We start from the raw sequence: 17,023 nt of genomic DNA on the forward strand, positions 1-17,023 counted from the left end.
CCATGTCCACAGCCTTACTACTAGCACAGTAACTCTGAAACAGCTTTTAAAATTAGAACAAGGCATCTCTAAATCCAGTTTGAACATAATCAAAGAAAATTAGCATATAAAAATAACTTCTTTTTTTTTTAAATGTCTGTAAAAATAGTATAATCTCCATTATTGAATTACTTACTATATTTCACTGAAACTAAGACACTGACTGTAAAATGCAACATTACTTTATATAAGTAAATGGAAAAAACATGTCAATTAAGTTTAGTCACAATGTTAAATGATCATTGATTTTAACACATATCCTGATTTTAGAGATGTTAAAAATGTGAAAAAGGTGCATCTCAGAATCAATGAAATACAGTAGTAAAAATGTATTCTTCAGATAATTATTCAAATAATTCAAATAAAGTATTAAACACTGAGTCTCTTAAATTGACATGTATTCATAATCAGTAGACATTCTTAAAGCTATCAATTTTTTTCACTTCTCATTTAAAATGAAGACTGGGGTGGCACTTATATTAATTTCTAGAAGACATCTTGCACAAACTTCAAAACTTATGGATTCCTAGTTTGAAAGTCATCTTATTTTCATTCAGAATCACAGATCAGGAGATGAGATAAATGAGGCTTACATAAGTTAAATAACTGAGTACAGGGTCAGAAGACAAGTAAGCATCTGTGAAAGCCTAAAGTCAGGTCTCTAGGGTCCTGTTCTGTGTTCTCTTCATAGAAATCAGAAATCATGAGTCATTAGCATTCTTTGGTCCAACGCTACAGAGTAAAGCAATTAATAAAAATCTATGTCCATTTTCAAAGATGCTCTTTTATGAAATGACTCTCCTCAACTTCCCTGGTAGAATACTGATGACTAATATTTTGTTCAGCTAACCAATTCAACTACTACACAGCTTCATTCTATCAGGACGGCACCCAACTTCTCAAAAACAAACGCCTTCTCTGCATGCTCTGCAGGGGGAAGGCCAAAAAATATTAACTAATCAATCACATGCCAAACACTAGCCTCACAACAAGGTCCTGCTGTATGAGACCACTGATTCTTTATGAAAGACTCTGGGAATTACAGAACGTTTCAAAACTTTTCAGCATTTGGTATACTCGGACCTAGAAAGTTTGATCCCCAAAGCATGTTGAAAATCTGTTATGCTTTGCTCTGACTGGTTTCTTTAGAACTGGTGATAACTCAAGGAAGTCAGTAAATAATCCATCTCCTCTAAGCATTAGTCCCTTTTGTCCTGGTTTCTTGCAAGGTGGTTCCCAGGGGACTTGCCAGTATTAACTGGAGAGGAGTCAAACATTAACACATTTGAGTAGGATTGGTTGGAGACTTCAGTTGTGGGCTCCATCGAAATATTTCTAGATGTCTCTATTACAGAATTCCTCGTTGTATCATTCATTTCAATCACTTCAAAGTCCATCTCATTCCATTTTTCTGCATCTTCTTCTTCATTCTCTTCCTCATAGTCATTTAGCCCAGAGCCAGAGAGCAAAGCTTTCTGGTCCTCGCTTTTCCTGTGTTCCTTTCGCTGACGATCAAGAGGTGAGGTGGCTAACTTATACAGCACAGGGAATAAAATAGCAGTGGCTACTGATGACCCCAAAGAAGTGTACAAAACTACAGGCAAACCTGGGTATTTTCCTTGAAGAATTCCAATTACTGCAGGAATAGCCATTTCTCCCAGAGCAGCACCGACTACAAAAAATGCTGCAGCTTTCCCATGGATGGTCGTGTACTGCTCAATCCAAGACACACCACTGGGAAACGTGGTTGCCATTGAGGCCCCATACACTGAAGTTGCTATCCAGAGACAAACTGTGCTTTTGTTGAAAAGTACCAGAAATAAAGATGAAGCCAGGCTGCCAATGTTGCTCAACACAATCATGGTTCCAGGTTGTAACCACGTAGCAAAAAAGATTGCCATGCCCCTGCAGGCAGCAAAGGTCCCCCAGAAGATGGAGTTCAACCCAGCTGCTTCACTTTCTTTCATGCCAGCATGGGTGGTTGCAAATGAGAAAACGTAAGAGCCGTACGTTACCTCCGCTCCAACATAAAAAAGGAAGAACAGGAAAAGGAGACAAAGAAGGGTGTTGTGATATTTAGCTCTTCGAGACCTCTGAACAGACACTTTTGCTTTTTCCCACTTGGAGCTTTTTGTTAAGAACAGAATGAATAAAAAGAGAGAAACCACAAAAATATAAGCACCAATAACAGCATAAGCCCAAAGTAAATTCATATCATCAGGTATTCCAAGTAGAGGTTCTGAGTCAGCTTCAGGTGACTGGTTGAAGGCAGAATGGTTAAAGTCAGCCTCTGTGTGGTTTTCAGCAGGCACCGCCATGCCCAGTGCCAATTTAGCCAGCAGTGGAGCCAAAAAGGCACCCAAGGCAAAACTGAAGTGTAAGGCCTGCATGTGTGGGGCTCCTTTGTCCCCCCAAATAGCCAAGATTAGGACGTTACCACCTACCAATGAAAGACGGGGAGAATGATTTAATCATAGTAACTTCGTAAAGAAAATAGTTCAATACTATTAGAAGATGAGTCTATTTTACATGGCACAAGGATTATAATATTCTAAGTTATCAAGTGTTGCACTTAAGGCAATTCTATGATTAAGGAACTCTATCCCAACAACACCAGAGAACTCTAAGCACTGTAACATCACACACTCACAAATAGAAGTCTACAAGCTAGTAAGCCACTACTAATGAGCCAGGCACATTAGCCTAAGGCTTTTTTTTTTTTCATAATGCTGTTCTAACAGCAGGCTTAGGAGCGGAGGCTATTTATACATTTATTTATAAATACTTTAAATATATACTGCCATCAGATAGTGGCCAAATTATCAAATCCTTCCACACTTGCAACTGGCAACCACTTGAGGAAAATTATTTATGTATACAGCAGATGTGAAACACACGTTCAGGAACTTGAACAGTATAGGATTCTGCTGGGCCCATTACAGGAAACAAGGAACAAGGATACTCTTTAACATCTGCAGTTACACTGCCTGTATAGCTACAAGGTGAAAGGCAAGAAATATCAAGTCTTATGTTTTCTTATATAATTCCATCCTGTAATTTCACAACCAAATTAAGTCCAAAGTAAAAAATATTTCCCTAATCTATCAAAAAGCAGTAGAGCAGGGAAGAGAGGGACAAAGCTGGTTTTAGGGGTGAACAAATGTCACATGTGTTATTTAGTATGTTTTAAAAGATTTCAAGACACAAAGAGATGATCTCCCGCAGGAGGACAGGAACTTTGAGAGAAAAAGAAAAGAAGGAAAATAACAAAGTACAGGTTTCTCTTGGTTCAAAAGGCAGAGTGCATTTTAAACTGGATAGCTGCTTCTGTGCTTCCTCAGCCAAGTAATGGTTCCAAACTTGGTTTTACCTATTAACCCATCAATTCCTCCCATATTGCAATGATAATATTCTATCCCCAGACGAAAGCTCACTCATTTGCCCACATGGTGGGGAGTCGGGGGTAGTGGTGGGGGTGGCTTCCCTGTTTGAATACTGTAAATCAACAATCTCTCAAAGACCAAAATTCTCTGAATTCACCCTGTGGTTAGCTGCTCCACAACCGGCACCCTACTTGACAAGAAGAGTAGTTGCCAGAAGGGTGGTTCTGACTGGGAGACCTCATGACCAACTCAGTAGATCAGTGTGTCATTTTAGGGGACACTGCAAGTGATGATTTAATATCATCTGATATACTTTTTTCTAGTAGAAAGTCCCTACTCCCAGAGATGGAGGGCTCACTAACCTGTATCCAGAATGCCAATTGAAACACCAAAGATGGACATCATGACAATCAGTAACACTGCGGTCTTACAAAATGGAACAAGATAAAGACCAACTGTAGTTGCAAACATCGAAATCCCTGAGAAGAAAGGTAAAGGTCAGCTATAAAAAACAACATTCATGGGAAGAGTCATAGATCACGTCAACATCATAAAGACTCAAAAATGTGAGACAGGTCAAATTAAAATTGAGTAATAAAGAGTAGATGAGAGGTTCAGCTTCTACTAATAGTTAATTTAAAAGCTTTTAATCATCTTTATGGACTAAAAAATATAAGTTATTCTAATATAAATACATTCCTAGTACTGCTAATAATCAAACTATAAATTATACCACGAGGCAAAATTTTATAGCAAAACAGACAGCTCAAAATTTATTTAAATGTTTCATATTTAAGAACCTAAAGAGATTATTAGATATGAGGTAAAAAATAAAAAAGACAAAAATTAAATGCAATTACTACAGTAGTTTGTAGTAGAAATGTATTAAATAAATTAGTTTGGGGAACAGGGAGGGAACTGTAAGAAATATATTCTTTCAACCCACTTTGGAAATCAGAGGGATTGTTTACTCATTCATCAACAATAGTAAATTATTTTCCTTACTTCCAAAGCCATTTTATCACATTAATCCAGATTTCCCTTAAACATTTATTCAAAAAAGAGTAAGCTAAAAGCTTTGCAGTGTATTTCAAGGGTGAGGTAGAGAGATCTGGGGTCATCATTAACATGGGGCAGGAGGGACAAAAATTTAGCCTTCATCATTTCACCCACCATGTCCTCCCACCTTCATTCTCAGTCCTAGGTCTTGTCTGGGCAAATTTAAAGAGTTCATTCTGATCTGTGATGGCCCTAGGAGATCTGCCCTAAACCCTGACAAGCAGAGCTCTTTGGACATCCAGTATGTGATCCAGCAGTGGTGCCTAAAGTACAGTGCAGATTGTGAAGGCTAAGGATTGCTAACGCACGCTAGGACCAATCCAAATTTCCAGAGCAGTCTAGCATGGATTCCCAGTAACTGACAAGATGAAAGCCGACACCAGGGAAACCTGATTTCCTCTGAGGATGCCTAAATAGTACACCTTTAAGTTGTCAACCATTCTGCCCGTTAGTATATTTCATATTTAAAAACAAACTGTAAATTCCTTGAAAGTCACAAAGAAGTTAAAATTGATGTTTACTTACCCAAAAGTAGAAAATGATTCATAGTGTCGAAAAGAACTCCACCAATCACAGAGCCACCCAAATATCCAAAGGCACGGCCCACAAAAATCAGAGAAAGACTGCTGATGTTGCGGTTCACATTTGTTGCCAAATCTTGAAACGTGGGTCCCAGAATAGCGACACTCATTCCCTAAAATTTAAAAAGACAGAACTTTTTACTTACAATTACTAAAATAATATCTATCTATGTAGTAGTTTTTTTTTCAGTATTAAAAATGGAGGAGGGGATTTCAATGTAATGTAGGAGATTAAGTTCCACAGTCAGGATACATTCATGATGACAATACTAGTACTCGAGAGCTACAGACTCCTATTTCAGGTGTGCCAAATTCTATTGTTTTTCTAGTTTTGACAACTCTGTTTTTTTAAATTTAATTCTTTTGGCTTTTTGCTGCAATTCTATTTCCTTTTTTAACAATACCATGAAAGACTATAGTACTTTCTATGAACAGTAAAATGTAACATTAAAAATTTTTTGAAATAGTTTTGTATAGTATACTGCATGTACAAATATCACAAGAATTTTGACATTAAAAATTTAAGTTATCAGGGGGAGGGTATAGCTCAGTGGTAGAGTGTATGCTGAGCATGCAAGAGGTCCTGGGTTCAATCCCCAGTACTACCATTAAACAATAAATAAACCAGATTACCCACCCCCCCAAAAAACAAAACAAAATTTGTTATCAAGCCATCAAAATATTATTCCCATTTTTTGATGTTGTTAAAACAGCAGTATTCCTGGATGGGGTCTTTCCTCTGAATTACACATATACAACATGCAAGAGATAAACAATTTGAACATTTCTAAATCTACATTTTTCTTCAAAGAAAACCCAAGCCTCAGGAGCAGTCTGCAAGGCCTCTCTAAGAGAGTATTACATACACATATATGCAATGAGTTTAAAAATAAAATTTTATACAAGGGTGAAGTAATATAAGCAGGAATTAGGGGTTACAGTTGGCTTTCATAGGAAATTCGTTTGACACTTAAAAAAATGTTTCCAATCGGTCTACATTTCAAAAATAAGTGATTCTAACTGCACTGCTTTGCTCTAAACGCTTGAATGTAGCCCCTCCCCTCCCCAAGCCTGAGCAGTCCCCAGCTAAGGGCAGGCCTGGGCAGAGGCGCAGAGTAAAAGCCTGCTACAGGAGGGAAGGCTGAGGCCCAGTTCTAACCAAATTAATTCCTGCCTGCAAAGCACTTGACAACAGACCTGGCACAGTGAGGCCTTACCAAGCGTCTGCAATGACTTTTCTTTAAATCTAAATACTCTTAAGAATCAAGTGTGGCTCAGAGAAAGACACTAAGTGACCAGAGGTGACTCTGCTCAGAGGACTCACTCTCCCACCAACCCAGTATCTCAATATTTAAGACAAGTGACGGGGTGGGGGGTGGGTTCTGGAGTAAGGTAATCGCGGCGGGGCGGGGGGTTGCCAAAAGGCGCTTCCAGCCTTAGAGTTTGCTCTAAGAAAAACACTGAAGGACCTGAAAATTTGTTTCACTTAAGGCTGTAGGCAGAATAAGAGATATTCCTGGCCCATTTAACCAGCTGTATGATTCGGAAAAGTCACTTTCCTTTTTTGGGTCTATTTCCCCACCTGTTAAAAATAAGGGGTGAATCTGATCAAAGAAGAAGAAATACCAGAAAAACAGATTTGTGCAATAATTTGGGGGGGTTGGTGGGAAGGGGAGGGGTGGGGCAGCGGCTATAGACCTGGCAAAACCCTTTTGCATCCCTCAACCCCACAGAGGAGAGGTAGGCAGGTTTGCTGGAGCCGGAAAAATATTTAAGGAAAAACGAGTTCACACTGGACAATAACTCTCTAAGATTACAACTGTGCCCATTTTTCAGATTACAAAATTGAGGCTCGGGCAGATTCAAGCGTCCAAGGTCACAGAGTCTGCAAGTAGCGGAGACGAGACTGAGTGCAGAAAGCAGCGTTCCCTGCAGGACGCCTGCTCACGCTCCCGCATGGGAGGATTTCAGACCCGGCTCTCTCACCAGCCCCAGGAAGGAGGCACACAGGAGTACAGTGATGAACCAGCGCAGCATGCTCCCGGCCCGGCCGCTCCAGCGGGAGCTCGCCACTGCCTGCGGCTCATTCTCCGCTGGGGCCTCGGCCTGAAGGAGCCGCTGCCCGGCAGCCGGGGCCTCGGCCCCACGGGGTTCCAGTTCCAGCTGCAGCTTGTCGGCTCGCGAGCAGCGGTCTTGCTGCTGCCCGGCTTCTCAGCGGAGCCTCGGAAACTCGGAGCCTTGCCCCGAGCCGGCGCCTCCAGACCCGGCTGTCCCCGCTGGCGCCTCCTCCCAGGAGGCGGCCCTAGTCAGGAGGGGAAGCGCTGGAACGCGCCGGGTGTAGCAGGCCGCGGGCGCGCGCCCTCCCACAGGCAGGGCGCCTGCGCGGCTCACGTAACGGAAATGTGGTCTCTCGCCAACCGCGGCCTCGCCTCAAACCGGAAGTTAGTAGCGTTGCTCAGGCGACCCGACGTCGCGCTCGGACTTCAGCATCACGCGAAGCTGAACCCGCGGAGCCCTGCGGGCGGGCGCCTTGTGGCGGAGTTCGCTGAAGCTGCAGCATGGGACCCGACGAATCAGTAGTTAAGATGCAGCCAAACCGTCACGAGGAAGTAGGGGTCAAGAAATGCAAGGTATGGCTTCGCGTCCGCTCCCGGGTCTCCTGGGGGGCATAGGAACTTCAAGGTCTGTCCCTTATACAACTTTCTAAAACTCCTGCCCTAGTTCCTGTGAGCTCTGTCGTCTCTTGATCTGTCGTTCATCTGTTACTCCATAATATTTGCTGAACCACGTATGTAAGTGTATTATCTAAGTTGATCCTCCTGAACAGTTTAAATTCCATGTTATCCTCGTTTTATAGATGGGAGGATTGAGTCACAGAAAGTAGCAGCTTGCCCTTGGTCAGTCAGCGAATCAGTGGTTGTATGTAAACAGTGTAACAGTAATTAAAGGAAGACATCTTGAACCAAAGCTGCGGTTTCAAGCACGCTCTCAACCCAATCCCTACAAATAATTGCATTGTTGTAAGGAAGTGGAACAGGGCATTTGCAGTCCCCGAATAAGGTTATGCCAGGGGAGAAAGAAAGGCCTTATCTTCTGTATCCTACTCCCAACTTTTTTTTTTCTTTTGCTCTTCGACCACACAGCCCACAGCCTCAAAATGTGTAAATATTTTTCTTTATCATCCATCTGAAATGTTCTTTTCCACCTGATTACTCTCCCGCTCATCCACTTAGGCTCCCAGATTATGCACACCTGAGTCGCATCATTTCCCTTGCAACCCAGATGCTATGATTTAAGAGAACCTGTTTTAGTTTTTCAGAGTCAGGGAATGTCTCTGAGAAAAGTTTAATGTGGTTGAAACAAAAGTTTCAACTCTTTAAAAATACATATTTTAAAGAGAATAGAAGATGATATGGGAGAGGTAGGTTAGGTTCAAATTGTTAAGTATGCCATACTAAAGAGTTTTGACTTGAGTAACATACTATTACTGGCATACTGAGGTTTAATAAAATAAAAAATATTTTGTAGGAGTATCAAACTTCACAATATTTCATCTTTATCACCTAAAACGGAACTCATCTTTTTCCTCAATAAATCTGTACCTACTCTGTGGCATTCCATACTGGTACTACCATCCACCCAGTCGTCTACGTAAGGAATCTGAGATGCTACCAAGATGCTTCCTTCTTTCTCTCCCTTCAGTTTATCACCAAGACCTGCCTATTTTACTTCTATAGATATTTCTAAAATCAGGCTTCTACTCCGTACGTATCATCACAAACTACTTTTAAAACTTTACCATCTCACCAAGACTGTTGCCCCAACTTCCTAATTGCTTTTCTCTATCTCGTCTTCTATTCTCCAAATCCATCTTTCACCCCTAACTGAAATGAAAATCTAGTACATAAAACCCTTCAACTCCTCCTTAAAAATAAAATCCAACTTTATCTGCCCCTGCCCATCTCTCTAGTTTCACCTTGTTTTGTCTCCGTCTTTTTATTTGCATCCCAACAACATCAAAATTGCTGTTAGGTCTTTGCTCACCTCATGTTGTTTCTCACTTTCTTACCTTTGATCATACTGTTCCTTCTGTCTAAAATGCCTCCCTTCTCTTTCACCTGCTGTGGCAGAGGCTGCTAGCTATTCATCAAAATCCACTTGACCTTCTTAAGTAGTTAAATTATAACCCAGCGCATGGCTGCCCAGCTCCACTACATCTCCCAGCAGAATCTGCAGTTAGGGATGCCAACAGAATATGAGCAGAAAGGCCAGAAGCCTTTTGACCCTGGATGTGTGTTCTTCCTCCATGCCATCTTCTTCCTTCCTCAACTGGAACCTGCACATGGCTGTGACAGAGTTTCAACTACAGAGATGACGATAAAGCCTTAGGGCACTATAGACCCATAAAATGAAAGGCGCCTGGATCCCCGAATGATGTAAGGAGCAAAGCTACCCCTCCTGTCAACTTGGAATCCTCCTCTATGTTACAGGAGAGAAAATCTCTTTGGCTTTTAAATCACTGATTTTTTTGTTACGGTAGCATCATCTCCCCTAACTAATAGCACTTGCCTTATTCCTGCCTATCTTTTCAATAATCGTACATATTTTAAGGAACTTAAGAGAAAAAAAGTTTCTCATGTTAACCTAGATAGTTATATTTTTCTGTTGTTCTTCCTTCATTCCTGAACAGCCAGGTTTCCCTCTGGTACCCTTCTCCTTCATCCTAAAGAACTTCTTTCAGCATTTCTTTTAGGGCAGGTCTGCTGATAATAGCTTTCTAAGTTTTCCTTCATCTGAGAATGTCTTTATTTTACCTTCATTCCTGAAAACATTTTCACAGGATATAGGCATGTGGGTTGACAGTTCTTTTCTCTCAGCACTTAAAGATCTCAATCTCTTTCTCCTCTCCTGGGACTCTAATGATTTGTCCATTAGACCTTTTGATATTGTTGCAAAGGTCCTTGATGCTCATATGTTCTGTTTGTTTTTCCCCAACTTTTTTTTTCCTCCCTCTGCTCTTCAGTTTGGATAATTTCTCTTGAGTTACCTATCTTCAGGTGCACTGCCTCTTTCTTTCCTCATCTCCATTCTGCTCTTGCACCCATCCAGTGAATTTGCTTATTTCAGACACTGTGCCTTTCAGTTCAAAATTTCTACTTGGTTCTTTTTCATAGTTTCTTTTTCTCTGCTGAAGATGGCTGTCTTTATGTTTTTCTTTACTTTCTGGAGCATATAATAGCTGCTTTAAAGTCTTTGTCTGAAAATTCCAACATCTGTGTTGTCTCAAGGTTAGTGTCTATTGCTTGTCTGTTCTCTTGGGATTTGGTCACCTTTTTCCTGGTTCTTGCATGACAGATAATTTTCTGTTGTATCCTGGACATTATGACAGTTACACAGTGCAGACTCAGAGTCCTGTTAAAATCCTTCTCTGGAGAATATTTGTTTAAGCAGGCAGTCAGCTTGGTTAAGTTCAGGCTGCAAGTTTCATGTCACCTTACTTTCATATCACCTTCTGTGGACGAATTTTCAATGTCAGTTAAATTGTCAAAGTCTGTGCTTTGGATGAGAGTGAAGTGTTAGATGCATTATACTTGGGGACTGTACATCACTGTTAGGACCTATTTAATCTTCATTCTCTGGAGGCACCATCCTTTTTATTTATCAAATAATGTCTCATTTGTGCTTAAAGTGTATCATAAAAAAACTAGGTGTCATCATAAGCTATCCTATCAGGAAAGTAAACAATCATTCTTTAACCTTATCACTAAAAGCCCCATCTATTAAAACCAACTCTCACAAAGATTTAATTTCAGTAAGATATGTATTTTGGAAAGTTAGAAATAATATTGAAAGGATCTAACATTGGTGTCTCATGGAACTAACGTTTTTACCTTATTAAAAATAAAAACCTACTGATTTTTAAATTTCCTTTTAAAAAATACAAACTTACAATTTCCTTTAATTGGATTCATTGTAACATTTAGGGCTACAGGACTCTGAATTTACCATCATAGTGGTCTCCTTTGCTGTATTGATCAGATAAAATCTTTGCTGTACTGTACAATTATTAACCAAAATCAGTTTATCAAGAGAATAAAGACAAAGCGACCAAATTGAGAGCATGGATACTATAGGCTCCTCAGAAAAAAAGACCGACATTTCTTACAATAGTAGGTGCTTCAGGAGCAACTAGGCACACCTGCGGTAAAAAGGGAGCCACTCTCAGCTTAGGTACCGTGTAGGAGTCTGATCTCCATCTGTGCATGGAAGAGCCCGCTTCTCCCGAGCTGTGCACTGCTCTGCCCCGAAACAAAGGAGAGCTGCAAAGTACAGGTGGCTTTCAGCGTTCTTGTTTGACACTGCCATCTAATACCTCACTTGATACTACCTGCTTGGAAAAAGTCCAGAACCTTTGGGGAAATCCCAGTCACAGTGTTTCTTTTTAAATTTCTAAGCAAACTACTTAGAAGCTCGCCTGTTCACTTATTTAGTCATTAAATAGCTGTTAAATACTGAGCATGTGCCAGGCATTGTTCTAACAGTGAAAAAACAGACAAAAATTCCTGCCCTCATGGACAAGCTAGACAGTGAACAAATACATTTGTAATAGTATGTCAAATTGTGATAAATACTCTAAAGAAAAATAAAGCAGAAAAAGAGAAGAATGACAGCAGGGGTTATTTTATGTTAAGGTAGTGTTAGAGTGACATTTGTACAGAACCCTAGTTGAAGAGGGGGAACCGCCAGGCAGGGAGAGCATTCCAGAGAGATCAGCAGGTGCTGTGATCCGATGGCAAGAGAGCCGGTGTGGGGAAGAAATAATAAAGGCCAGAGCAGCATAAATGAAGGGAAGGTTGGTAGAAAATGAGGACAGAGATCAAGGAAGGTGTCTAACTGTGTACAGCTGTGTTAAGGACTTTCTGGCTCTGTTAGAAGAACACACCAGAGAGGGACAGGATGGAGAGTCGAGAGAACAGAGATCTAATTAGGAGGTGATTTGATTAGGTCAGATTTGGGAAATATATTGAAGATTAAAACAATAGTATTTGCTAATGAACTGGGTGTATGAGAGAAACAATATTTAAAAAATGACTTCGGGTGGGAAGGGATAGACTGGGATTTCAAAATTGTAGAATAGATAAATAAGATTACACTGTATAGCACAGGGAAATATACACAAAATGTTATGATAATTCACAGAGAAAAAAATGTGACAATGAGTGTGTATATGTCCATGAATGACTGAAAAATTGTGCTGAACACTGGAATTTGACACAACATTGTAAAATGATTATAAATCAATAAAAAATGTTAAAAAAAAAAATGACTTCAAGGATTTTGACCTATGTCAGAGAAAACCAGAGCTGAACAGTAGTTAAGGCTAGAAAAACAGAGTTTACTCAGGAACTGTTATAATAGAGGAAAAGTGACCTCCATATAGAACTGGGCTCAATTCTGAATACAACAAGGAAAAGCAGGGATTTATAGCCAAGGAGCCCAGTTGGGGTGGGGAGTAGTCAGTGAATAGAAAATTTTTAAGATGAAATATAAGGTTAAGAGGGGAGTCTAGCTAAACCAATTTAGCAGGATTCTTCCTAAAATTGGGTGATACAGAGATGCACATGGTAGTCCAAAAGTTGACACCTTCTTGGGATGAGGATTCAGAATATCTTGACTAAAGTTTTGTCAAAGTTTGGAGGGAGACTCTTTGTCACCTTAGCAACTGGTAAATAGTGGTCCTATTTATTCAGGTGGAAAAGATTTTGGGAGGAGCGTCACTTCTCCTAGGAAGTGGAAGAAAATTAAGAATTCAGGTTGAATGTGTTAATAGTATGATACTTATTAGATAATTAAATGAAGGCATCAAGTAGATAACTGGATTTTCATTTCAGTGGAAGGATCAGAACAGTGGATATAAACTGGGAGAGTTATCAATGCATAGATAGTATTTAATACTGTGTAACTGGGGGAGATCACCTAAATTGTGAGTATAGAAAGAAGAGGGCCAAGGACTAAACCCTGAGGGCATCCCACATGTCAAGATGGGAAAGTTGAGGAATATCTTGCAAAGGGGACTAAGATAAGAGGAAAATCAGGAGTTTGGTTTTAGAGGCCAAGTAAACAAAATTCAAGAATGCATGTGATCAACTGTAATCTCCTGTGGAGAATGCACTGGATTTGTAGAATCACACACATGTTCTTGAATAATTATGTAACTTTCCTCACCTTCACTTTCCAAACAAGTCAAAACTGAGAACTTCATCTTTTGAATTCAGGAAGCCGTTACAGGTATTGCAGGTTTTTGAGTGGTAAGAGTATCATGATGAAAGCAGAGGATTGAGAACATGAACAGGCAGTACTGGCCAGTTGAATGGGAGCAGGAAGAAACTTGAGAATGGGAAATGACTTAAGTAGTTTTATCACATAGTTCAGCAAAGAGATAATTATGCTTGTACCAGTGGCTTGGTGAGAATAGAAGGGTGGGTATAGAGGCAACAATTCCCATGACCTTTCTTTTTTGTCTGTTTTCTTCTGTATGTACATGTTCCATGGCAGTGCCAGAATTTCTGTATAAGAGGACATAACAATCTGGTTGGAAGATGGGGAGAATTAGGGGACTTGTATTCAACATAAATCATTTTTACTTCAATTGTAGCTTTATTTTGAGTGACCAAGAGTAAGGGACTAATGGAGATTTTTGAGTGTGCTTACTTGGTACTAACCCTGATATAATGAAGTCTCAAATTGTTACCGGGAAAAGGGAAATAAGAATTACCTCAGTTCTTAATCACCCGAAAAAAAGAATTTTTGACGAGAGACAGAAAGCGTGACATAAGCAAGATTTTTATTAGTGAAGTAAAAAAAAAAAAAAATTAGTGAAAGATAGTACCCTCCCGAGAATTGGAAACGGGCTAATCCAAGAGAGGAAAAATGGCTCCATTTCCTCGTATTTCCTGTTTTTAGACCCTGGTTTCATGATTGATTGATTGATTGACAACTCAGGTTCCCTGCGCTCTGGTTGATTGACAGCTCAGGTTCCTTGTGTTCTGGATTGTTCCTTTCTCCTTCCTCTTCCCCTGCCCAATGCTCATTTCTATCTAAACTACCCTACAAAATGATGTGAAAAATATGGCCCCGAGAACTTAGAGCTAGCTTTCAGGCCTCTTCAAAGAGAGAAATTATGTACTGTAGAAAGTGTTCACCCAGCCCAGCCCTTGATGAGGAATCTGGGCAAGGGTCAGCTCAATTGTCCATTAGCTTGAGACAAATGAGTCTTATCTCTTGTCTCAGTGGGTAGACTTATTGACAGTCTAGTAAAGGGAGCTGAAGGAGTCAGAATCCGTGAGAATTGGTCATACTGAATCATTAAGCAGAGGGGCCTGATAAAGAATAGGAGCGGAAACAATAAGCTAAAATAAGGGGGTTGAGAAACCACAAGAATGAGGAGTTAAGGCAAGGATGTGGACTTAACATGCCAAAATGGCATGCTCATCAAGCCAAACATATCTGGTTTATGTAATGTCAATTAACACAAATAGTTTATTGTATTACTGTGTTCCTTCACAGTTAGGTAACATTAATTGTATAATCTAAAGAATTGCTCAGTAATGGTTTATTAGATCTCCCTGATTAGGTTTTCAACTGTTTCCTAGCTTCTTTGATGATAATTTCATAAAGATGTAAAAATAATCTGCTGTGGACTGAATTGTTTCCCCCAAAATTTACTTGTTGACATCCCACCCCCAGTGTGATGGTACTTGGGGGTAGGCCCTTTGGGAGGGAATTAGGTTTAGATGAGGTCTTGAGGGTGGAGTCCCCATGATGGGATTAGTGCTCTGTTAAGAAGAGGAAGAGTGCTCAGAGCACACTCACTCTCTTTCTGCCATGTGAGGTCACAGAGAGAGGGCAACCATCTGAACAGGAAGAGAGCCTTCACCAGGGAACTGAATCAGTCAGCACCTTGATCTTGGACTTCCCAGCCTCTGGGACTGTGAAAAATAAATTCCTGTTGTTTAAGCCACCCATTCTAAGGCATTTTGTTATGGCAGCCTGAGCTGACTCAAATATAATCTTTCACAGTATTGTTTTGTGTTTTTAATGCAGGAAACAACTTTTCATGATAATAGCTGACTTAATTGCTATAACTGCATATTTTCTCCTTTATACTCAAATATTTAAAATGCAGACTGTGATTATTAAACCTAAAAAAATGCCCTGTTTTGTTAGTCATATTATTAACCTATTTAAAAAAATTTTAATGTATATTGGTGCTGCCATTTAGAGATGGTGAAAATAGGAAGAGAGAATAATGAATGAATAAGTGAAATGGATCAGCTACTCAGGCTAGACCCCAAGGTCAAGTCTCTTCAGAGCTCAGCTTTCCAAGGTTAGGAACTCAATTATTAGTTCATCCAGAACTGGGCATCTCCCAGAAAACTGACTGATAAGAGCAGCCCCACAAGATGGTAATTTATAAACACAGTGCTCTGCTCTGTATGTAGTACTGCCTAGACCTAGACCCCCTTCCCGGTGAATAGGATCAGGCTGGAAGTCAAACACTAGATTAGACAGGGGTGAGCAAACCTAAGTCCACAGGCCATATCTGGTCACATCCTGAGACAAGAATGCACACATTTGCATCATGTCTGTGTATCCCTTACTTAGATTGAAAGCCTCAACTCACATATGCATTAAAAAAAAGTATTCATTCATCTTGCCTTAGTAATTCCACTCTAGGAACTAAAGCTTAAGAAAATTATCAAATCATTTTTTGGCCTTTTGGCTCAGATCAAGTGAAGAAAATTACCAGAATTGTAGAAAAAAAACTATATTAAAATGGTCAAAGCAGCATTCTTTTCAATAAAAAAATCTAAAACAGTGCAAATATATAAAATGTAAAAATGATAAGATAATAAAAATAAAGTGGCGATGGTTCTACAATATTGTAAATGTATTTAATGTCACTGAATTGTACACTTAAAATATGGTTAAAATGGTAAATTTTATGTTATGTATATTTTACCACAATAAAAAAATAAGAAAATGTAAAAATAAATTGTGGTACAAAAAAAAAAGTGCTGTTTTAGAAGTAGATTTACTTTGTAAACTATTAATTTCCAACAACCAGGCTAACAAAATACTAGAGCAGGCAAACTTCAGGTTCATTTGGGAAGTTGTTTGGGTCTGTCCTTTACCAATTTTATTCTTGTTACATAAATCATAGTAAAATCACAGTAAAAATACATAGTAAAAATTAGAATGTTGGGTATATATTACCACATTAATAATGACCATGTACTCAGGACATTCAATTCCAGAATCTCCCTAACATTGGGACTAATACATTTGAATGCAAGTTTGGTGTTCCTTTTGTATGTAGGCTGCATGTATTTTAAAAGAAGGAAGTAAAAGACAATTTTTCTTACAGAAAGTAAGTAGTGTGCATTAGTGTGATGTTATTTTCAAAGCAATTTTATTTTTTCTCAGAGGAAAGCATTTCATTTAGTAGGAAAAACATCTTCGGTGTCATGCAAATTAGATTGAAATCTCAGTTCCCTCACTTATTAGTTTGGGCAATTTACTTAACTTCTTTAAGCCCCATGTTCCTGATCTGTAAACTGGGTTATTGGTGACAATGAAACGAGATAGCATATATAAAACACCTAGTATAATGCCTAGTACAGAGAAGGTACTCGAAATGAAAGTACTGTTGGTGGTGACGTAAAACAGTGATTCTCAACCCTGTGATATCACATGCTCCCTTGTATAACCAGTATTCCTTTATATCTCCTTTACTAATCTGAAATAAAATTAACAATAACATAATCTACCTCTGGACATCATTTTAGAAAACGACTACATAATAACCTCATTGTTATATACAGGAGAAAATTTTAAAAGCGATCAATGGTAAAGTAATATGTATTTCACAATGTGATTACTTTGGTCCCTTCACTGGAA

At 39.4% G+C, this 17,023-nt stretch overlaps 1 protein-coding gene and 1 long non-coding RNA gene across 2 annotated transcripts in view; one reads left to right on the forward strand and one right to left on the reverse strand.

Annotated features, from left to right (window-relative positions):
* Positions 1-507: 507 nt before the first annotated feature.
* MFSD4B (major facilitator superfamily domain containing 4B) lies at positions 508-7,360 on the reverse strand. Its single transcript, XM_010991998.3, is given in 5 exon segments — positions 508-1,267; positions 1,269-2,479; positions 3,785-3,901; positions 5,007-5,175; positions 7,049-7,360. Coding segments are annotated over 5 exon segments (1,584 nt in total). The 5' UTR covers positions 7,100-7,360; the 3' UTR covers positions 508-1,231.
* Positions 7,361-7,492: 132 nt separating this feature from the next.
* LOC135321489 (uncharacterized) overlaps positions 7,493-17,023 on the forward strand; it is a 39,049-nt gene continuing 29,518 nt past the window's right edge. Inside the window, exon 1 of the long non-coding RNA XR_010381270.1 lies at positions 7,493-7,692. This is a non-coding gene — a long non-coding RNA (uncharacterized LOC135321489). The remainder of the gene's footprint in view (positions 7,693-17,023) is intronic.

The sequence above is a fragment of the Camelus dromedarius genome, chromosome 6 (assembly GCF_036321535.1).
Source record: "Camelus dromedarius isolate mCamDro1 chromosome 6, mCamDro1.pat, whole genome shotgun sequence".
Taxonomy (NCBI): Eukaryota; Metazoa; Chordata; class Mammalia; order Artiodactyla; family Camelidae; genus Camelus; species Camelus dromedarius.